This window comes from Alosa alosa, chromosome 2 (genome assembly GCF_017589495.1).
Source record: "Alosa alosa isolate M-15738 ecotype Scorff River chromosome 2, AALO_Geno_1.1, whole genome shotgun sequence".
In the NCBI taxonomy this organism is placed as follows: domain Eukaryota; kingdom Metazoa; phylum Chordata; class Actinopteri; order Clupeiformes; family Clupeidae; genus Alosa; species Alosa alosa.
In genome coordinates, this window is record NC_063190.1 from 103,708 (window position 1) to 128,712 (window position 25,005).

General features: G+C 42.3%; 1 protein-coding gene across 5 annotated transcripts in view; it reads right to left on the bottom strand.

Annotated features, from left to right (window-relative positions):
* The window catches only part of LOC125291179 (myotonin-protein kinase), a 164,637-nt gene that overhangs the window by 48,875 nt on the left and 90,757 nt on the right, over nucleotides 1–25,005 (bottom strand). For all 5 annotated transcript variants that reach the window (XM_048237789.1, XM_048237788.1, XM_048237787.1 and 2 more), the window contains exons 9-11: nucleotides 5,364–5,443; nucleotides 5,186–5,276; nucleotides 4,982–5,106 (exon numbers count right to left, since the gene is read on the bottom strand). In XM_048237789.1, the coding sequence (XP_048093746.1) occupies nucleotides 4,982–5,106; nucleotides 5,186–5,276; nucleotides 5,364–5,443 (296 nt within the window). The remainder of the gene's footprint in view (nucleotides 1–4,981; nucleotides 5,107–5,185; nucleotides 5,277–5,363; nucleotides 5,444–25,005) is intronic.

Below are 25,005 nucleotides of genomic sequence, written 5' to 3' on the forward strand. Positions count from 1 at the left end.
GAGGATACGTCGGCAGGATTATTTAAAAAGCAACTGCAACTACATTGTGCGTCTGCCCTGATTCTGATACCGTGGCGGTATTAATTAAACCGTGGTGGGCCGCCATGCTGAAATAAACGTAGAGGAAACACTGATGCTACTAGGCTATTTGCTTTGTCTTACTCTTTATTCATTTAGGCTATTTATTCATCATCTTCAGATTGTTTTCAGTATAAAGAGACTTACCTAGTGCTTTCTCCTAAAATCATTTGACATCATTTAAAAAGAGTTTGACTTCTTTTAAGACGTCTCATCCTGAAAACAAGCAAATTTGTCTGCCAGTGCGTTGAGTAAACTTGTCTTGATAAGACTTCTTAAAATAAGTCAAAGTTTTCTTAAATTAAGTCAAAATGATTTTTCGAGAATCATTCGAAAGAAGTCTCAACATACTAAAAACAATACCAAATAGATTTGTTGACCTTAAAGCTGCAGTTGGCAAGTCTGACAGATTGAGGGGACTGCACCAGACTGTGATTGACAGTCAGATCTCACACAGCCCAGCTCTAATTGGACCAGACCCGGGAGCTGTGGATTTTTGCAAAACAAATAACAGGCTCTAGGTGGAGGTAGAAGTGCAGTTTTTTACAAACACTTGTAAAAAAACAACAACACTTTACTTGACGGGTGAGTTCATAACACATTCATAGCAGCTGTCATAAACTGCACATAATGAATTCATGACTGTTTCATGAGACATGACTCAACATGTGTACCAAACCTTTCATGAATATGGAAGACAGAACGACGACAACTTGTCAAAATAAAAGTCCAACAATCGCAAAGCAGCATTGCCGTTTTTGTTCCAAAGTTCTTACCTGATCACGTCACATCTGAGTCAATGGGCTACTCCAGTGCCAAAGTGACAGAACATGGTCAAGCAAATAATTTTTGTTTCATAAAAATGTTTTTGTTTTATGATGTAACCTCCAGCGACAGCAAGCTTGTGTACACAAGGAACCAGCTGATCGCACTACGACGGAATGCTGGCTGTGTTCGCGACAACATTCCAGAGGAACTGTGGTGCTTTCGGGGTTGCAGAGCGGGGGTAAAAGTGAAGACGAGGCGCCGGGAGAAGAAGTGGAGATACAAGCCCTCAGTTCCATCGATTGTGATGGGAAACGTGAACTCACTGGCTAATAAGACTGACGAACTGGATGCCCTGGTAAGAAACCAGAAGTTGTACAGGAAATGTAGTTTGTTATGCTTTACGGAGACGTGGCTAACAAAGCCATATCCCCACTTCTAACGTTGAGCTGCCTGGCTTCAGTGTAGCTCGTTTGGACAGAGACTGTAAACTTTCTGGCAAAAGAAAGGAGGCGGACTGGTGCTGTACATTAACAATAGATGGTGCAATCCCGGACATGTAACAGTAAAGGAGACTGTATGCTGTAAGAATGTGGAGTTATTAGCGGTTAGTCTCCAGCCGTACTACATGCCGAGGGAGTTCTCGCACGCAATTGATGTCTGTGTTTACGTTCCACCTCGAGCTCTTCCGGATACAGCGTGTGACGTCATCCACTCCACCAATCGCAAGGCTTCAAACCCAACACACTGACGCCTTTTTTGTGATCTCTGGCGACTTCAATCACATAACACTGGACTCACAAATTTTTACCAGTATGTTGACTGCCCTACAAGGAAAAACAGGACAATAGACCTCATGTATGCAAACGTGAGGGATGCATACAGTGCAAACCCCTCCCCCCACTGGGAAAGTCAGACCACAACCTCATTCATCTCCAGCCAATGTACAAGCCCAAAGTACAGAGGCTACCAGTTCCCACACGCACCTTCAGGAAGTGGACACCCGAAGTGGATGAGGCTCTGAGAGACTGCTTCGAGTGTACTGACTGGAGTGTGTTACAGAATGGAGAGGACTTGGAGGAGGTCACACAGTGCACAACTGACTACCTGAACTTCTGCATGGACATTGTTGTTCCCACCAGAACTGTACGCTGCTTTCCCAACAACAAGCCTTGGATAACCAGCAATGTCAAGACCCTTCTCAACAGGAAAAAGATGGCGTTCAGAGAGGGGGACATGGCAGAGCTGAGGCGCCACAAAGGGGAACTCAAATTCAAGCTGAAGGAAGCTAAGGAGGATTACAGAAAGAAGGTGGAACAGAAGCTGCAGGAAAACAACTTGAAGGAGACATGGGACTGCATGAAGGTTATCACTGGCCTGAAGAAGAACAGCAGCTCTGTGGAGGGGGACCTGGACAGGGCTTAACCAGTTGAACCACTTCTACAACAGGTTTGACTCCCCTGCTCCAGCTCCAATGGCGGTGGTCTGTCCACCACAAGTTCCAACACTGTGGAAGACATCATGTCTCACTCCTGTCCCTAAGAAGCCACACCCTAGTGAGCTTAATGACTACAGACCTGTGCTTACATCACATGTGATGAAGACAATGGAGCGATTGGTCTTAGGCATGCTCAGACCCCAGGTTGGGCACTAGACCCGTTACAGTTTGCTTACCAGGAGAAAGTGGGCGGGACGACTTATCTTCTACACAGGACACATTCCCACCTGGACAAGGGAAAAGTGCTGTGAGAATCATGTTCTTTGATTTCTCAAGTGCTTTTAACACCATCCAGCCCCTCAGATTGGGAGACAAGCTCTTGCAGATGGGTGTGGGCGCTCACCTGGTAACCTGGATTACAGATTACCTGACCCGGCGACCACAGTTAGATCAGACTGAAGAACTGTCTCTCTGACACTGTGATCTGCAGCACCCGAGCGCCACAGGGAACTGTGCTCTCTCAGTCCTGTTCACCCTGTACACATCTGACTTCTGCTACAACACCGAAGTCATGCCACATTCAGAAGTTTTCTGATGATACTGCAATTGTGGGGTGTATCAGGAACGGGCAGGAGGAGGAGTACAGGAGCCTGGTGGAGGACTTTGTGCAATGGTGCAAACTCAATCATCTTCAACTTAACACTTTAAAGACCAAGGAGATGGTGGTGGATTTCCGCAGGTCTAAGCCCACTCTGCTACTAGTTCACATTGATGGGGTCAATGTGGAGGTGGTTAGCACCTACAAGTATCTGGGTCTCCACCTGGACAATAAACTGGACTGGTCAGCCAACACTGATGCACTCTACAAGAAAGGGCAGAGCAGGCTGTACTTCCTGAGGAGGCTGCGGTCCTTCAATGTGTGCAGTAAGCTCCTCAGGATGTTCTACCAGTCTGTTGTTGCCAGCGTCCTCTTCTATGCAGTAGTATGCTGGGGTGGAAGCACAAGGAAGAAGGATGTTGGGCGAATTGACAGGCTGGTAAGGAAAGCTGGCTCTGTAGTGGGAGCTGAACTGGAGTGTATCACTTCACTATCTGACAAAAGGACCCTGAACAAACGGATCAACATCTTGGCCAATGAGTGTCACCCACTCCACAGCACTATTGTTAAACAGAAGAGCCTGATCAGCTGGAGACTTCGCTCACTGCCTTGCACAACTGACAGACTGAAAAAGTCATTTGTCCCCAGGGCCATTGAACTGTTCAATGCCTCACTTAAGGGAAGAGGAGAGATAGACATCTCTGCATAGTCTGTCTGCCTCTTCATCCCCTCCATGTTTGGTACTGTCTGTCCACTAGCCACTTGTACCACTGTCTTTATGCCTCACTGTTTGCGTGCTATATTAGCACATTAGCACATATGCATAACCCCCCCTCCATGCCACAGCCGAACTGTGGTCACACTTATACATTTTCTTAAATAGTTAAATATATAGATATATAGACTTTACTTTATTTCTGCATTGTTGCACTGTTGACTTACTCATTTGCACTATCACCATGACCACTATCACCATTGCACTACCACCATGACACTCATTCACACAGAGCACCTTAGAGCACCTTACCATACCTTACTATGCACAGAGAATCACAGGCTCAGTCCCTGCCTCAGTCATTGCAAGCGCCTCTGATTTAATAATCACCACTATGTGGATACTGTTTTTAGAATTGATTTAGATTAAGTGTTAGTATAATTTGTAATTTTGTTATTTGTATTTTAGTATATTTTTATATATTGTATTAAGTGTTAGTATAATTTGTATTTTAGTATATTTAGCATATTCTTTATCTTCTACTGTCCTTACTGCTTAGTTATGTTTTTATATTATATACTTTAATTACTCTTTCTGCTGTTAAAGAATGTGTTTGTGTTGTATGTATGCTGCTGAGACCTTGAATTTCCCCTGGGGATCAATAAAGTATCTATCTATCTCTATCTATCTATCTATCTCTACTGGGAATGTCCAACTGTTCCAGGTTACACAAATGCGGGTCAGCTGAATGTAGGCTAGTTTACCTCCAAGTGTTATGTAGGCTAGGCTGTAGGCTAGTTTACCTCCAAGTGTTAAACTCATTAAGCATACTTCACAACTTGTATAGTAAAGTGACATTCGATGTAGACTTAGATAAGATATTCATGAAATATTTACAAAAGCTGAAGAGAAAAACGACAATGCTGCTTTGCGATTGTTGGACTTTTATTTTAACAAGTTGTCGTCGTTGTGTCTTCCACATTCATGAAAGGGTTGGTATGAATGTTGAGTCATGTCTCATGAAACAGTCATGAATGCATTATGTGCAGTTTATGACAGCTGCTATGAATGTGTTATGAACTCACCCGTCAAGTAAAGTGTTACCAATCTTGCCAACTGCAGTTTTAATAAAATATTAATAACACTTGGTTAGATTTCATTTTTTGCAGTGTGGGAAACCCACCCAGTGTTTCCTTTCTACATACTTAGTTCAAAGTCACAGCCATGCTATTAGTTTGGCTTTGTTCAGTATGTTCCTATCAGGACATTTTGCCTTCTTCAATATGTTCCTTCCTTTATTTATTCAATTCAACTTGGTCATACTATTTTGTCTCACTGGTAAATATTATTTCAAAGCTAGCTGCATCTGCAATAGTTCACTACACACCTGATTAGCTCATCTTTATGTAGTTCTCTGTGCTTCTCAGTGTCTTGCGTATTTGCAGGAGCCAGTCCCAGTGCTAGAGGGTGCTTCTCTGCTGAGGGTGGTTCTCTCATCTGCCACATCTGATGCTGAAAGATTCCACATACCTTGTTAAACCATGCTAATATTGTTGAATAAAATGCCATGCAGATTAGTACACTTTCTTACCACTTTCTCCTGGAAAATGTGACACTCTTTTATCTGGTGGTGGTCAATCTCCATCATGATATTGTGACTGCGGTCCATTGCACCAGTCTCACTGAAAATAAGCAACGAATGAGTAAGTTACATCTGTGATAGAAAATATAATGGGGAAATACCTGCAAATTATGTCTGATGAGGTTACCTAGTAGCAGTATAGGAAAAACCAACAAAGGCCAAATGAACACCCACAGGTGCCCTCTCCATGACATCACACAGAGTTTCCTGTGAAGTACACCACAAAGTATATATATAAATATATAAATATATAAACTGGTATTCCTAGGGTTATAATGGAGTGGAATGGAAATTTCTAAGTCTCTCCAAACTTGTATCTGGTATTGTATATATATATATATATATATATATATATATATATATGAGGCAAACATAGGTATAGGTAGGTTATCAGCATTTTTTGTCAGGAAGGGGACAGACCTAGCCTGGGAGAACCCATTGGATGGTGCAATTTGAATTTGCTCTGCAGGTCAGTCTAGCAAGGAGGCCATTTCCACCCATTTCCAATTTCCCAAATATCCAGGAACCAATCACAATCACTTATGGACCAGTCTTGATACGATGACTGTTAGAACAGTGCTTTCGACACAACCAATGTTTGTGCTGGTAGTGACAGGGTTAAATAGATATGGACGTGTATTTTATTTGGAATTGAGTAAAGAACTGCATTTAAAACCATATTTTACAAGAGAGATTTGATTGCTGAACTTCTGAAACTATTTGGTAAGAGTTTAATGCACCCATTCAAGCTTAATTTCACTACTGGTTACACCCCTGGAAGTCTTAAATCAAGTCAAAGCCTTTACAGACTCACTCTAAATTCCAATTGAGATTTGAGAAGTGGTCTGGTGTTAACCAGATTAGAACAAACCAGACAAAAGCATAGCATTTTCTAAGGTATTTCCTTGGGTCTTTAGGAGCCAAAATTGGGAAAAGTGTCACATCATTAGGCTTTAGTGTAACCTTACATGTCATTATTTACTTGTTTTTTTTCATACAAACAAATAAACATATCTATTCATTTTTGGGTAACACTTAATAACTACACACAATTCATCATTTATTAAGCCTTTGTTACTTATTAGTTAATGGTTTTTTCACCAGTAAAGCATTTGTTGACACATTTATAAATGGTTTGTTCATAGTAATAAGCCTATCCAAAAAATATGTTTGTAAGTACATGATTTATACTTAATAAGTAATGAAACAACCACTTATAAATGAAATCATTTTCTTATTATAAACCAGCAAACTATTACAAAATGCTTTGTTCATCATTTGTAAAACATTGTTCCTATGTTAATTCTCAAAAATAAAGTATTTGTACATACAGTTATAAATGGTTTGTTCATAGTAAATAAGCCTATATCTAAAATATGTTTATGAATTATTGTTAATACTTAATAAATTATGCAATAATATTTTGTTGATGAAGTATTTTTTTTTTCATTATTTAACATTTGTTACATACACATGCACTAATGATTAGTTAGGGTGAGGATACATATTTTATAAACCACTTCCTAATATTATAATTCATGATTAACTCAGGAGTTACAAGTGGTTAGTTAATGATATTTTGTGAGCTTATCTAAAGTGAGGACTTTCTATGCCTTGCAACACATTTTCAAATGAGTTGTAAAGATTACATTCACATTCATTAATTTAGCAGACAGGCGACGTACACATGTCAATTAAATTGAAGGCCATTGACATAACAGTGAAAGCCGGGAATCGAACCCCCAACTTTTCAGGCTACTGCATGCTAGTCCAGCTCCTTATCCGCTACACTACCTTGGCCCAGACAGAAACCCCTATAACTATGCAAGAGTTTCTGTTTTCTTCTACTACACACTGTTAAGCATTTATTAAACATCTGTAAACTATTATTAAATGCTGTATTCTTCGTTTGTAAAGCATTATTCCTACTTTAATTCTCATCTGTAAATCATGTTTACACAGTTAAAAATGTGTTCATAGTAAACACGCATATCTATATATTTTTGAATAGACTGTTGTAATACCACTGGGCAGAGGTAGTGTAGTGGATAGGGAGCCGGGTTAACATGCAGTAACCCATAAAGTTGGGGGTTCAAGCCCCGGTGTCCACCAATGTGGCCTTGCCCTTTAATTTCATTGACATGTGTAAGTCGCTTTGGGTGAAAGTTTCGGCTAAATGAATAAATGCAAGAGTAAACTTTATAACTCATTTGTAAATGTGTTGCAAGGCATAAAATGTCCTCACTTTAGATGAGCTCACTAAATGTCATTAACTAGCCACTCCTGAGTTAATTATTAATTATAGTATTAGGAAGTGGTTTATAAAATATGTATCCTCACCCTAACTAATCATTAGTGCATGTGTATGTAACAACTGTTAAATAATGGAAATATTACTTAATCAAAAACATATTATTGCATCATTTATTAAGTATTAACAATAATGTATAAACATATTTTAGATATAGGTTTATTTACTATGAACAAACTATTTATAACTGTGTGAACAAATGCTTTACTGCTGATAAATTATGTATGAACAAGAAATTACTAATGATGAACAATTAACTAATAAGTAACAAAGGCTTTATAAGTAACAAAGGCTTAATAAATGATGAATTGTGTGCAGTTATTATAAAGTGTTACCAATTTTTGTAACATATCTATTTAAAAGATATGACCATTTTCTGTTTGTTGTTTATTCATGAATACTATAATATGAGCAGTAATATCCACTTTCATATAACAAGAAAGGTTATCCCTTAGAACCCTAGACTGTTTTAAGGGCATTTTCACTACCTTTAGTTAGAAGCATTTACCCTGGTCATTGTAAGTGCCATATATTATTTTTTTCAGCAGACTCTAAGCTACCCAGATCTGTGCAATTTATTAATACTTGCTGTCACGGCGCGAGTCCATGCCGGTGGACACCTTTGAGATCACGAATGTTACGCATGCACATCAATAAACTGACAAACATAACCCGCAACATTCACAACTTCCATTCATCATTGTTCCACACATATGCCGGCATAATTACAACATGATATGGAATAAGCTGTCTGAGTTGATATGTTGTTTGTTCTATTTGTTATGTGCGTAGTTGTGCTGTTTGTCGTTTGTTCGTTCGTTCGCTAAGATGTTTGTTAATGTTTGTCGGGAAAGGCCTACCGGCAACGTAACAGTGTATTTAACATCACGACACGCATAACATGCTACATCTAAAATTATGTGTTTATTGTATTGGTGGAATGTATGTGGTTGACAATAATTTCAATAGAAAGGTAGCCAACCTTTAGAAGGGGTTCACGCTGTCCCACTGGCAAACAGGAAGTGGTGCAACTTCTCCCCTATTTCAGGTAGTGGGGTATGGTTGGCTACCATTGCATAGGAGAGCCACAGGGGGGAAATAATGTGCTACAGGAATGATATTAAGTAGTACATTTTCTGTATCCATTAAAGCTTATGATAGTATGAATTTGTCACGGGAAATGTGTTGCAATATATTTTGTATATTTTTGTCATTTCTCATGTGTAACATGGTTAATTGATTGAATCATATGTTGGTATAGCCTAGGGGTGGGGTTTTAGCCTATTTATAGGGGCAGAATGGAACTTGTGTTGAGTATGTTCTGGGCTTTGAGAGAGAACATTCTCTGTGCTGTGTGTTGGGCCAGTGAATTTTGGTATTGCCAATTTACCTGCACATATATATTAGTGCATCGCTTCTTGTTTTTGAAAAGTTTTTCTTCATTGTTGTTATTATTTAGTCACTGTAAATACTTTTTGCACCTCTGGAATTTTGGGAATAATAAATCTCCCATTGTGGGCCCTCCTACTCCTGGTCTGCTACCATCATTGCTGCCTCCACTGCCGTCCATCCTAACACTTGCATTGATTTGATTTTGTTTTTAAAATAATAAAAATACAAAAAGCATGTCATAAAAATACATTTTCTACTAGTTTTAAAAGTAATGTGCAAGTAATTTGAAATGTAAAGTGGAATGACGGAAGTATAGGCCTTTAGGCTTCCCTTGTAGGCTAAACACCACCCGCTACTTAGCCTGGAAAATCCAGACCCTGGTAATCTAGAAAGATTAAGGGTCTGGCCACGAACAATGTAATGGGCGAACTCGAGGGGCGGCAACAAGCATGCATTTAAAAATCTCACTGCACGCAATTGGATAACACTACAAACAATGTTTACTGTCCTCCAACGTTGCAGCACTGTCTTCATCAGTTTAGCTGGTTCACCGGGATTCAAGGGGGAAAAGTAACGTGCATCATTGCTCATTGCCAGGGTGTCTCGCAGAGACAATTCTATTGTGCTCTTGCGAGAACTCTGGATTTCCAGGGTACTTTCCCAGTGTCCTTTGGTTTGCAAAGTAATATCATAGTTAACAACACAACATTCAATTTTCGTTGACATGTCATTGGCGAAATTGAACATTAGGCCTACTAGAGATTAGATTTGGTGATGGCCTTGGAGTCTGGCTGGCTCATATTCAGTGAGGTGAAGTTTCATGCAAGAATTGGAATGTCATCATTTAAGGTCAATTCCACGCAAAACTGTCATATCCATAACGCCAACTAAATACCATGGCATTGTATTGGCGTTATGGATGAGACAGTTTTGCATGGAATTGCCCTTAAACGTGAGCGCAGGTTTGTCTTTATATTTTTCATATGTGAGAAAGATTTTTCACATGCAAGTGGAACAGGGTTAACACAGCAATACTAAACTTAGCTGTGCTCACTGACGTTTCCTTTTTGACATTTTCCTTATCTAGCCTACAGCAGGCGAATGTAACAATATTATGCAGGCTACGGTTACGGAGTGAAGTGAGGTGGAAAGTTATATTAAATTACTCAGATAGACCTACATATTTGCCACAAAGCCTTGTCATTTAAAAAAAAAATGTGTTCATCTTTCGCCAACCCATTTCGTCCGAGAGGTCCATCAATGTAGCAAAAGAGCCACTGGTGACTCTGACTTCCGGCGCCGTCGAGAGAGGCAGCCTGTCGAGGTAGCTCCATGTCTTTGTGTTTTTCTTACCGTCTTTTGTTTACTTTTTACTTTTTTTACTTCGCAACTTTTTTTTGATTACGCACTTTGAGGAGTGTTTCATTCTATCCTATGGATATGGATCTATTACAATGCTCCAGCGGTAACAAACTTGTGTACACAAGGAATCAGCTGCTTGCAATACGACGGAATGCTGGTAGGGTTCACGTAAACATCCCGGAGGAGCTGTGGTGCTTTCGGGGGTGCAGAGCGGGAGTTAAAGTGAGGACTAGGCGTCGGGAGAAGAAGTGGAAACACAAGCCCTCAGTTCCTTCGATGGAAACGTGAACTCACTGGCGAACAAGACTGACGAACTGGCTGCCCTGGTAAGAAATCAGAAGCTGTACAGGGATTGTAGTTTGCTTTGCTTTACGGAGACGTGGCTAACAAGCCATATCCCCCCAGCTAACGTTGAGCTCGTTTGGACAGAGACAATAAACTTTCTAGCAAAAAGAAGAGAGGCGGACTGGTGCTATACATAAACAATAGATGGTGCAATCCCGGACATGTTACAGTGAAGGAGACTGTATGCTGTAAGGATGTGGAGTTACTAGCGGTCAGTCTACGACCATACTACATGCCGAGGGAGTTCTCGCACGCCATTGTTGTTTGTGTCTACGTGCCGCCTCAAGCCCTCCCGGACGCAGCGTGTGAAGTCATTCACTCTACAGTCACTAGGCTCCAAACTCAGCACAGTGATGCCTTCTTTGCGATCTCTGGTGACTTCAACCACATTACACTGGATTCCACCCTCACAAACTTTTACCAGTTTGTTGACTGTCCAACTAGGAAAAACAGGACAATAGATCTCGTGTATACAAACGTGAGGGATGCTTACAGTGCCACCCCCCTTCCCCCACTGGGGAAGTCGGACCATAACCTCATTCATTTGCAGCCAATGTACAAGCCAAAAGTTCAGAGGCTACCAGTTGCCACGCGCACTTTCAGGAAGTGGACACCGGAAGCGGATGAGGCTTTGAGAGACTGCTTTGAGTCCACTGACTGGAGTGTGCTACTGAATGGAGAGGACTTAGAGGAGGTCACACATTGCACTACTGACTATCTGAACTTCTGTATGGACATTGTTGTTCCCACAAGGACTGTACGCTGCTATCCAAATAACAAGCCTTGGATAACCAGTAATGTCAAGACCCTTCTCAATAGGAAAAAGATAGCGTTTAAGGAGGGGGACATGGCAGAGCTAAGGCGAGTACAGGGGGAACTCAAGAATAAGCTGAAAGAGGCTAAGGAGGACTACAGAAGGAAGATGGAACAGAAGCTGCAAGATAACAACATGAAGGAGGTGTGGGACTGTATGAAATCTATCACTGGCCTTTAGAAGAGCAGCAGCTCTGTTGAGGGAGACCTGGACAGGGCGAACCAGCTGAACCACTTTTACAACAGGTTTCGATTGCCCATCCCCCAGCCCCCACCCCACCTCATTACCAGTGCAACACTCACCCCCACCATCATTGGATATTGCACCCCTCCCCCACATGGCGACCACGAACAAAGAGGTGACAACGACCTCAGTCAACAGCCATCAGACACACAGACCCCAGATGCTGCCCCCCTCCCCTCCCCCCCTCCATCATCACTGCTGATCAGGCTATCGCAACTCTCCCCCACATGGTGACCACGAGTAGTGCGGCAACAATGGCTTTAGCCAATGGCCATCAGTCTCTAGCCACATGACAACCCTCACAGAAGCACCCCTCCTCCTCCTCACCCTCCACTCCCCTCACCCCCTCACCATTTCAGCGGACCAAGTAAGTTATCTCTTAAAAAAACTCCATCCTCGTAAAGCAGCCGGGCCTGACAGACTGTGTCCAAGGCTGCTCAAGGCCTGTGCTGCTGAACTGGGGAGCCACTGAAGCACATCTTCAACTGGAGTCTCCACGCCTCGGACAAGTTCCAACACTGTGGAAGACATCATGTCTCACCCCGTTCCCAAGAAACCACACCCCAGCGAGCTTAATGACTTCAGGCCTGTCGCTCTAATATCACATGTGATGAAAACAATGGAGCGGCTGGTCTTAGGTATGCTCAGACCCCAGGTACACCATGCACTAGACCCGTTACAGTTTGCATACCAAGAGAAAGTGGGCGTGGACGATGCCATCACTTATCTTTTACACAGGACACATTCTCACCTAGACAAGGGGAAAAGTGCTGTGAGAATCATGTTCTTTGATTTCTCAAGTGCTTTTAACACCATCCAACCTCTCAGACTGAGAGACAAGCTCTTGCAGATGGGTGTGTATGCTCACCTGGTAACCTGGATTACAGATTACCTGACCGAGCGACCACAGTTCGTCAGACTGAAGAACTGCCTCTCTGACACTGTGATCAGCAGCACCGGAGCGCCACAGGGAACTGTGCTCTCTCCAGTCCTGTTCACCCTGTATACATCTGACTTCTGCTACAACACCGAGTCATGCCACATGCAGAAGTTTTCTGATGATACTGCAATTGTGGGGTGTATCAGGGACGAGCAAGAGGAGGAGTACAAGAGCCTGGTGGAGGACTTTGTGCAGTGGTGCAAACTCAATCACCTTCAACTAAACACTTCAAAGACCAAGGAGATGGTGGTGGATTTCCCAGGGTCTAAGCCCGCTCTGCTACCAGTCTCCATTGATGGGGTCAATGTGGAGGTGGTAAGCACCTACAAGTATCTGGGTCTCCACCTGGACAATAAACTGGACTGGTCAGCCAACACTGATGCACTCTACAAGAAAGGACAGAGCAGGCTGTACTTCCTGAGGAGGCTGCAGTCCTTCAATGTGTGCAGCAAGCTCCTCAGGATGTTCTATCAGTCTGTTGTGGCCAGCGCCCTCTTCTATGCAGTGGTATGCTGGGGAGGAAGCACAAAGAAGAAGGATGCTGGGCGACTTGACAGGCTGGTAAGGAAGGCTGGCTTTGTAGTGGGAGCTGAACTGGAGTGCATCACTTCAATATCTGACAAAAGGACCCTAAACAAACTGATCAACATCTTGGACAATGAATGTCATCCGCTCTACAGCACTATCAAAACCAAAAGAGCTTGATCAGCTGGAGACTTCGGCCACTGCCATGCACAACTGAAAGGCTGAGGAAGTCATTTGTTCCTAGGGCCATTGAACTGTTCAATGCCTCACTAAAGGGAAGAGGAGAGATAGACTTCTCTGCTTAGTCTGTCTGCCTCTCCACCCTCTCCATGTCCATGTTTTTTTGAGTACTGACTGCCCACTACTGTTTTACTAATGTACACAGCCTAATGTTTTCACTACTGTTTCACTGCTACACTGTTTTTTCATGCTATATTAGCACACATGATCAATGGCTGCGGTCAGGCTTCTGATACAATACTGAATGAATGAATGGCTATAACCCTATTACCTCAACCTGTTCTTGCACTGAAATAGTGTTTTATTCTACCTTGTCTACATTATACTTTTCTCTACTATTTGTCTATATTATTTATGCTGGTCTCTAGACCTTACTCTTGCACTGTTGCACTGTTGGACTAATGTTGGACTACTTTTTGCACCTTCACCATGACACTCACTCTCTTGAGCACCTTGCCAGGCACACATAACTAAGGACTATGGTTGGACTACTGTTTGCACCTTCACCATGACACTGACTCCCTTTAGCACCTCACCAGTCCTGGCCCTGTCACTACAAGCGTCTTATGCTTGATTACCCTCAAGCATATTGGACTTTTCTTAATTTAACTTATATAGTGTATTTAGTATTGTTAGTTTTCTTATCTGTCTTATCTTCTATTGTCTTTATTGTACAGTGGAGTTTAGTTATATGTTTACACTTATACTTATGTTTATCATTTCTACTGTAAGTGCATGTTGTGTGTTATGTCTGTATGCTACTGAGACCCTTGAATTTCCCCTGGAGGATCAATAAAGTATCTATCTATCTATCTATCTATCTATCTATCTATCTATCTATCTATCTACCTATCTATCTATCTATCTGGTGGCTCGCGAGCCCCAGGTTCCCGACCCATGATTTAGCCCTACTCTATTTTTGGCCATACTCACTACCTTTAGTTATAAGCATTTATCCTGGTCATTGTAAGTGCCATTCACACATGCAATATATATTTTTTAGCACAGTCTAGGCTACCCAGATCTGCCACCATTTCATATATTAATACTTGCATTGATTATAGTGGATGGAATCCACTATCTTGAAATCTCCTGGCTTCTTCTTCGTATTACAGTGCATGAAAATGTACTGTACTGTTTGTAATAGACTGGGTCTTATGCTGTGATGTAGCAGTAAACGTGATTGGTTCCCTTAGTCACATGACTCAGAGTAACGAGTAAGCTAGGAAGTGAGCTCCGGAGCGGGAGACTTGTATGGGCTGATGTATTCTTGCAGCTTTCAGTAAACGTTGTTCTGTTATTGAACCCACCGTCTAAAGTGCATTATTATCAACGACGACGAGGATGACCGGTAGGACCGACAAGGAGTCGCGGACTTTCCAGGTAGGACATCGCATCCTACCTGGAAAGATTTGAACTATGGCTATTGGCAAACGACATAAAGAGAGAAAAACAGGTCAGTGTGTTTTTAGCCTGCATTGGACCAGAAACTTATGGACTGCTGAAGAACTTGGTAGTGCCAAAGAAGCCTGCAGAAATGACTTATAAAGAGTTGACTGAGGCATTGAAATCGCATTATCAGCCAAAGCCGTTGGTCATCGCGGAGAGATTTCATTTTCAAAAACGGGATCAAAAGGAAGGAGAGTCAGTTACTGATTACTTAGTGGCGATAAGACAATTGTCGAAGTATTGTGAAAATGGAACTCACTTAGATGAAGCTTTGAGATATCGTCTTGTGAGTGGACTGGCCGCTGAATCAATTCAAAGAAAATTACTGGCAGAAAAAGAGTTGACGTTTGCCCGAGCATGTGAGATAGCATTGGCAATGGAGATGGCGTCGAAGAATTCTCATGAAATCTTGGAAAAAGCGCAGAATGCAGCTGTTAATCAAGTCTCCAAATCATATTTTGAAAACAAACGCCAGTTTAGACATGGAAATGAAAGTCAGAAAATGGACAGCGAACAGAGATGCTACCGTTGTGGGGGAGGGGGACACTCACCCCAGGAATGCCGATTCAAAAATGAGAAATGTCATGCGTGCTCCAAGACCGGGCATATTTCCAGAGTGTGTCGGAATAGGAGACAGACCGCCAAGGCCCAGTATGTGGAAACTGAAGATCACAATGGAGACAGTGAGGATGATCCATTAGGGGTTTTTACAGTTTACATGGCATCCAGTGGTGATGGAGGCATTAAAGTGAATGTCAAAGTGAGTGATGAGGACATTATCATGCAGTTGGATACTGGTGCGGCAGTGTCCCTTGCATCTGAAGTTTTGCACCAAAAGAAATTCCCACATCTCCCCATTGAAAAGTCCAACATTAGATTAAAAGCATACTCAGGAGAAACAATACCCCTGCTTGGCTGTGTTCAGTGCAGTATGGTGACCAGAAATCTACACTGCCTCTCATCATAGTGAAAGGCAATAGGCCTGCTCTGTTTGGCCGAAATTGGATTGAGAAGCTGAAGCTGGACTGGAAAAGTATCTTCACAGTCGAAAAAGGACCTAATCACGGCAACCCGGAATTACAAGCAGTGCTGCAGCGCCACTCAGTGGTGTTTTCGGAGAATGTCAGTGCCATAGAGCATTTTTTGCATTTTTTGCAAAGCCCGCCCTGTGCCATATTCATTGAAAGAGGCTGTGGAAAAATAACTGGATAGGTTAGAAAACGATGGAATAGTGTCCAAAGTGGATCGAAGCAAATGGGGGGCCCCGATTGTAGTTGTACCGAAGGCCGATAAATCCATCCGCATCTGTGGGGATTATAAGGTCACAATAAGTAGCCAACTGGAAGTAGAGACTTACCCCCTGCCCAACACTGAGGACTTATTTGCGACCCTAGCTGGTGGGAAATGGTTCTCAAAGTTAGATCTTTCTCATGCTTATCAGCAATTGAGATTGGACAAAGACTCTGAAGAGTATCTAACCATTAATACCCACAGAGGACCAACCTGGTCTCACAGGAATCCGTGAAATAGCCACAGACGCTTAACTCAAAATCCGTGGTGGGTCCACGGAATCACTGAAATTTCCGTGAAACTCACACGGATTTCGCTCCAATGCAAGTTAATGACACTCATATCCCGTGGTTATTTCACGGATCCCCGTTTCAACAACTGAGTGCAGATTTCGCTCAACGGACTTTGTTATCTCATTGGGAAACACACTTTTAATACATTCAGTTCGTTTTTTATTGTTTTTTTTTTAATGTCTATGTAATGTTAGCCTGTCAGGTGTTGCTATCCATCCACGTTTCAACAACTGAGTACAGATTTCGGTCAGCTGACTTTTATAACTTTGGGCTACATGGAAATTGAACAATTACAGTCGTTTCAGGACTGCATATTTGCCGTAAAAATTATGCCCTCATTTAAGTGGGATATTTAATAATTGATGGTATAGTGAGCCTATACGTTGACCTTTGTTTGGTTGTGCCTATAACCAGAGCCCGTCTACGGAGAGCCTTGGCACTTCCTATTAAGCCCCATTGTCTGGAAATTGGTTGCAGTTCCATTAGAATTCCACTGGGGGTGATCGCGGGCGAGTGCAGGTTGAATGGGGGTCTATGGAGTTAGACGGCTAAATGTATCTCTTTCACCTGCTTGTCGTGGAAGAATCGTAGATTTTCTTGTAGTTTATGCAAGTTCAATATAGATTTTAGATCAAAAGTTGAATGAACGAGTACTTATGTCCTTTTCATTTCTTACAGGTTGGGTCATTGTTGCCCATATCACGCTAGCATTATGCTAATGAATGATGTCATTGACATATTTGAAAGACTTTTTAGAAGACTTACGTGACTTCAAAAAATATAAGAATCAACAGTGTGTATTTTCTTTGCCTCTCCTAGCGAATGCAACATTCAAATTACTACTCAAAAAATTATATACAGAGAAAAGTGGATATTGAGGGGTAAAGCTCCATAGACCTCCATGCATTCTGCACTCGCCTGCGAGCGCCCTCAAGTGGAATCTGAGGAGGAACTGCAACCAGTCCAGAAACCGGAAGTAACCAGACAGTGCCAATTCTCTTCCTATTAGACATTCTCTTCTATAACGCGTTCTCACTTCTGTTTCAGCGAGGCATAGCAACCGTTGCTAGGTAAAGAAAGCCCGTGTCAGAAGCATGTCTTTTGTGTTCAGGGCTCAACATTAACTTTATGAAGTAGCAGCTAACGTTACTTGGCAACTGGGCAACCAGACATGGCTTTTGGATGCCACATTAGCAGCTAGCTAAGCCAAATGGTTTCATCCTGTATAGTTCATGCTACTACTTGAAGTTAAAGCGTTTATAAGTCTGGCAAGGCTAAGTTTATACAAGTACCCAGCGAGCCACAGACACACAGATGCTTGTTGCTTTATATATTATGATAGATAGATGGTGCGATGCACAAAATTGCGCCAAAATATCAATAGGAATGAAAAAGTACAGGCTTAATATTTTATATCCTTGCTCAAAATTTTAAAATAATGAGCATAAATCTCCGATGGAGGAAACTTGGGTATATATATATATATATATATATATATATATATATATATATATGCCTCGCTGAAACAGAAGTGAGAACGGCGTTATAGGCACAACCAAAAAAAGGTAAACGTATAGGATCACTATACCATCAATTATTAAATATCCCACATAAATGAGGGCATAATTTAAGGCTACGGCAAATATGCAGCCCTGAAATGACTGTAATTGTTCAATTTCCATGTAGCCCAAAGTTATAAAAAGTCAGCTGACCAAATCTGTACTCAGTTGTTGAAGCGGGGATGGAATGCAACACCTGACAGGCTAACATTACATAGACATAAAAAAAATAAAAACGAACTGAATGTATTAAAAGTGTGTGTTTAACAAGTCCGTTGGCGAAATCTGCACTCAGTTGTTGAAACGGGGATCCGTGAAATAACCCGCGGATATGAGTGTCATTAACTTGCATTGGAAGCCCGAAATCAGTGATTTCCGAAATTTCAGGATTCCCACCCACGGATTTTGAGTTAAGCGTCTGTGGCTATTTCACGGATTCCTGTGAGACCAGGTTGCGAGGACTGTACCACTACCATCGCCTCAGCTATGGGGTTGCCAGCGCACCGTCAATTTTTCAATCAGTGATGGACCAGATTCTGCAGGGGCAAGAAGGTGTGACATGTTTTCTCAATGACATTTTGATTACAGCCAACACAAAGGCGCTGCACTTGAAAAGGCTGGAGGCAGTGTTAAGCTGCCTTGCACGTTATGGCTTGAGAGCAAAGTTGGCCAAGTGCAGATTTTTGCAGTCCAGTGTAGAGTATTTGGGGCATCGGATAGACCAGGAAGGCCTGCACCCAACTCAGTAAAAAGTGGAGGCAATTGTAAAGGCCCCAAAGCCCACAAATGTCTCTGATTTGCGTTCTTATTTGGGACTGTTGAACTATTATGGACGCTTTCTGAAGAACTTGTCTAGTGTGCTCAGCCATTGCATGCTCTGCTAAAACGGGAGGAAAAGTGGAGCTGGACACCTGCATGTGAGGAAGCCTTCAAGAAAGGTAAAGAGATGTTACTGAGCAGCACGGTCCTGGTACATTATGACACAGAGAAGCCCTTGAGATTGGCATGTGACGCATCCCCGTACGGGGTAGGGGCAGTCATTTCGCATGTGATGGACAATGGTGACGAGACCACCATTCGTTAAGCCTCACGCACTCTTACTGAGGCAGAGAGAAAGTATGCGCAAATAGAAAAAGAGGCGTTATCAATCCTTTATGGAGTGAGGAAGTTTCACAAGTATCTATATGGACGCAAATTTACTCTCATCACAAATCACAAGCCCTTGCTGGCTATTTTAGGGCCAAAGTCAGCTGTGCCTACATTGGCAGCTTTGCGTATGCAGCACTGGGCGTTGATTCTCATGGCTTACAGTTATGAGCTAGAATACAAGAAGTCGTCAGACCACTTTAATGCTGATGCTATGTCCAGACTTCCTGTGACCGAGTTGGACAACACAGCACAGGAATCCAACATTTTCTACTTCTCACATGTGGAAGATTTGCCTATTTCAGCTCATGACATAAAAGTAGGCACCAGCAGAGATCTGTTGTTGAGCAAGGTTTGGAGTTATACCATGAATGGCTGGCCTAATTACATGTATGAGGACTGCCTGAAACCGTACTTTGTCAGGAAGCATGAACTGTCAGCTGAGCAAGGGTGTGTATTGTGGGGTCTCAGAGTCATTATTCCTCAAAGGCACAGACAGCAGATTCTCAAAGACCTGCACCATGAACACCCTGGCATCTGCAAAATGAAGGCCCTAGCCCGCAGCTATTTATGGTGGCCAGGTTTGGATGGTGAGATTGAGGACATGGTCCAGAACTGTTCTGTGTGTCAAGCTGTGCAGAAGGGACCTGCGGTGGCATCCCTGGCGGTGGCCTGGCAGAGTCTGGAAAGTTGTCGGTTCAATTCCCAGCTTCCACCGTTGTGCCCTTGAGCAAGGCACTTAACCCCAAGTTGCTCCGGGGAAAATGTAATCCCTTGTAATATAGTTGACATATGTAAGTTGCTTTGGCTAAAAATGAGTCGGCCAAATGTAATGTAATGTCTTGTTCATACATTGGCACACGTCGCAGCTGAAGGGGACAAGGGTTCAAGTTGCCTGAGTCAAGGTTGGCGAACTTATATTTGTTCCACCAACGACATCGTCTAACATTGCCATGATCGCGGAGAATAAAGTTGCATCTCATTGGACTGCAATTGTATCTTGCGTTTGCCTGTTGCTCACAACCTGCAGCCAAGGACTGCTAAAGTAGTTTAAAGTGGGTTAGCCAGTGATCGTTTTTGTATGATAACTTCTACAGGAGGATATGCAACTATGGTCTGGAGGCAGAAAGGGCTAACATATTTCTCTGTAACATTTCCAAAATCCAAGTGAACAAAACACTATACAAATCAGAAGTATCTACTGATATCTTTCTCCGCTGAGTTTGGCAAGTTTATGGTCGAAAGTGGGCCAGAGGTGGCGATCCGATATCTGGAAATCTGATCTCACTATGGGTTTGTGTTCACAATTTGCTGAGAGCAAGAATTTGTAGGCCTACTTCAAAACTGCTGCACTAATTAAACGAAGTGTGAAGCTAGGTCTAATGAGATTGGCGTCAAATCGGGCCCTCTCCCATACTGTTCTGATCACTCTAAGGTCGCCTTCAAGCAAGCCAAACGATGCTTTAAAAACATATTTTCGCTGGAAGGGCAGGGGGTACAGGACAACAGTACAGAGACGGCCAAGTCCGATGGGGCTAATGTTATGAAAGTAATACAATATGGGATATTTTACGGGAAAATGTTAAAACTAGGAAGACAGCTGGAAAAAAGTTGACAGGTATGTTTCTGACAGTGGGTGACTCTAGGGCTCTTTGCTGTTGTTAGAACGGCCTGTATTGCTGTTAGAACGGCCTGCCCTGTAGCCTAGGCCTATTGCACAACATAGGCCTACCATCACGTTAAATTTTGTACAAATAAATAAATAGCCTACAGCGATCATACCGGCGCTGTCGCGCTTGTCAATTGACAGCTGCATTAAATTAACCTGACCCTAGCCAGATGAATGTCGTTCCGCTTAGCTCCGCCTAGCTTCACTCACATCCATCTGGGACCTCTTCCATTGAGAGTGATTTCTCCAACCAACTTTATGGTTTAGCCAATCAGGGCGCAGGGCGGAGTTTCATAGATGTGACATAGCGTGAAGCGACTGTGAGTCTGTTATTAGCGTCACGGGTTGGCTTCGATGTGAGTGGCTGAAGTAGCACGTCAATAGATGACGGACAAGTGGCTTATTCAATCATATGCAAGCATTTTTTGATTAGGCCCAGCCTTCTGAAGCAACACTTCAATGGATCAGTTCCAGATGGATGAGTGGAGCTAGGCGGAGCGAAATTCATCTGGCTATTGCCAGGTTAGCATTAAATAGACCCACTTATGCATTTTCTATATCAACAAAATGGCCGCTGCGAACGTTATTACCTGATTATCACCCGGAGAGAAGAAATACTCTTTTCTGATTGGCTGGTGGGGTGGCTATTAATTCTGAATAACAGGACACCGTTCCATATCAATGCTTATGAATGGTAACTATAACAACCATAGTAGGACTACGGTTGCAGGGTTCGCAACAATGGAATCAACTGTAAACAAGCTAACTGTCCATGCTAACGGAAGTTGTACAACAAGCTGAACTTGAGCTTCTTTTTAAACGAAACCGCGTGTATCCTTTGCTTTACAGTGGCAACCGGGTGATAAGCGGGATAACGGCCTTCGAGGTGTGTCCAGTTATACGGAATTAATGGACTCGGGCGGGGCAACTCCTCCGCTGCGCGTCGGGGAGTTTTTTGCCACTCGCCCTCGTCCATTAATTCCGTATAACAGGACACCTCGGTGGCCGTTATCCCTCACTTATTACGTAGATCGAATATGCCTAATTGAACATTTTCCCATACACTTAACATTGGGCTGATGACATCACAATAGGGCCATTAAGCAATTCGAATTCTCGGCCAGGTGGCCAGGCCACCTGCACCAACTGTCAGTTTCTCAGGCTTTAAGCATACAATCTCATTCTCTTAAGACTACACATCCTGTTGAACTGCTTCCTCTGTCCACAACTGTTTCAAAATAAAAGTCCTCACCACAATAATTCACTGTTAAACAATTTAGCCATTTAAACTATCCACCTATTTAACTGTTCAGCCATTCCAACTATATTAAACCACCACCTACCTAGCAACAGCCTAGCAACCACCTCAAGTTCCCTAGGAACAGCCTAGCAACCATGTCAAATACCCTAGCAACCACTTCCACAGTTATAACATAGCAACCAATATAGCAACCAATGAGTTTAACCTAGCAACCAGCATAACAACCATCACAACTAACCTAGCAACAGCCTAGTAACCACTTCCACAGTTACAACCTAGCAACCAATGAGTTTAACCTAGCAACCAGCATAGCAACCACCACAACTAACCTAGCAACAGCCTAGCAACCACCTCAAGTACCCTAGCAACAGCCTCGCAACAACCTCAAGTACCATAGCAACAACCTAGCAACCATGGCAAATACCCTAGCAACAGCCTAGCAACCATGTCAAAAACCCTAGCAACAGCCTAGCAACCACTTTCACAGTTACAACCTAGCAACCAATATAGCAACTAATGAGTTTAACCTAGCAACCAGCATAGCATAGCAACCACCACAACTAACCTAGCAACAGCCTAGCAACCACCTCAAGTACCATAGCAACAGCCTACTAACCATGTCAATTACCCTAGTAACAGATTTCACTATTACCCTATTTCAGATTTTTTCAGATTTTTTTTTAAAGTTTATACTTTTTGTCATAATGGCTTAAAGCCAGCTGCGCTCGTTAAGCTCCCAGAGTAGTTCCCTGGCTAATCAGAACACTAGCACAGGTGTCAACTGTGAATCCAACTGTCTCAGTTTCTAATGCATACAATCTGGCGCTCCCTAAAACTACACATCCCATAATTAACTTGTGCGCATGCGCAGTAGCGTTCTCCTTGCGTCATTGATTCCTACATGCCACTTCACACCATCATCGCTTTCAACCACAAAGTTTACGTTCTTGTTGTCTGGTTCGTCCAACAAACGATGACGAAACGGACGTTTTCCTACCACACCCAATGTAAGTTACAATTAATTTGTGTTTTTTATTCGAATGAAGTGTGTTAAGTCTGTTTAAAACGACACGGCTAATCAAGTAAGCAAGCAAGCTGGTGTTAGCTTCAAACTTGTAGCTTAGATGCTACGTCTAGAGAGGATGTTAAGTTTAACTCTAGCTAGTTTGATAATATTGGTATTACGGCAAGCAAGTTCATAACTTGATTAAGCGATAACCGAGGATTCAGTAGGTAAGTTATATTACGTTAGCTAGACCTCGGGAATGTTTCTAGGTTCGCGATTGTGTGCAGTGGAGGCGGTAGCTAAGCACTTCACACTCAAATTGCCAGCCAGCCGCCTTTCCTAGCGATAGCTGGCCTGACGAGGGAAATGACATTCTATGGCAAACAATCCCTGGCTGAAACTTAGCATTAGTTTTGAACTACGTTTGTATGAGTGGTAGGTTGTGGCCAGGGTTCTAAATTAACACCCGCCAACCCGCCAACTGCGGGTTAAAATGAATTTTGGTGGGTATTAATAAAAACTTACTAGCCAGTTTGGCCGGTTATGCGTGAGGCATTACATGCATGATGCATAAGGCTGTTCTCAGTCATTTATCCCCGTGCCAGTACTTCCTACATTTCCCATGAACACTGTGCCGTAATGCTACGTGATGACTTTTTATACGCCCATTGGCTGCGCGCAGTTTACAGTGAAACCCTTATGTATGGTGAAACCAGTGCGAGAGACCATGGAAACCAAAAAACACAAGGAAGAAGAAGAACGAACAGATCCAGAGCAGGGAGCATAGACTGAAAGAGGAGGGAGTTAGCAAGTAAAGTAAAGTAAAAAGTAGTGCTGTCAAAATTAACACGATTTTGACAGTGCGATTTTGCACTGTGCGTAGGGCACCAAGAGACAGAGGACAGAGTTAACAGTTATTTCTTACATCATTTAAAATTGTCAAATGTTAAATGTTTATTTACAAACTATATGTTAATAGAAAAGTTAATGACTTATTATTATTTAACTAATTGTTATGAAACTGTGCTTCTGCCTATCCCAATATGAACCACTCCCCATAGGACCCTTACAATAGATAGATAGATACTTTATTGATCCCCAAGGGGAAATTCAAGAAAAAAACACGAGCTACCTTGACATGCTGCCACTCTTGTCGGCACCGGAACCGCTTGCAATAAAGTTGGTTAAGCTTAATTAATATATTATTAGTATATAGCTATAATCGTGGGGCCCCTTATAATAAAGTTGGTTAAGCTTAATTAATATATTAGTAATATATAACTATCAGTATGGGGGACCCTTATAATAAAGTTGGTTAAGCTTTATTAATATATTAGTAATATATAACTATTAGTCAGACGGTGAAGGGACTGAGACCAAAACTGGCTTATCACATTTATTCCTTTAGGAAAAGTTCAAACAAAACATGCCTTTAGGCACTGGCATACATAAAACAGCATCTGCACAAGCAAAATAAAAAGTAGTTGAATGGGCTATATTACATGCAGCATTCATATACCATCACTGTTAGCCCTACTAGCAAGGGAGACATGAGACATGGAATGTTCAGGTGCACAGAACGACAGTTTATTCATATTCTGAGACTCACTAAACACTCACAGACGTAGACCATACGGAGGTAATGCATAAACATAATGCTAAACTAAATGTACATTAATTTCCTGCTAGACTGAATTGCACTTTCCATGCACACTAAGCTAAACTACACTGAATACATGGAAAGTTGCTAGCGGAGTTTCCACTAGACAGAGGGTCACCAATTACAGGACAGCCAACCACAAAGGTATCCAATAAGGATGAAGTGGAAGAAGAGGTGCGCAAACTCTCTAACAACCAACCACTGGCAGTAGGGTGCCTTATACACCCCACAAGACCATAAAGCCACCACAAATACACCATAAAT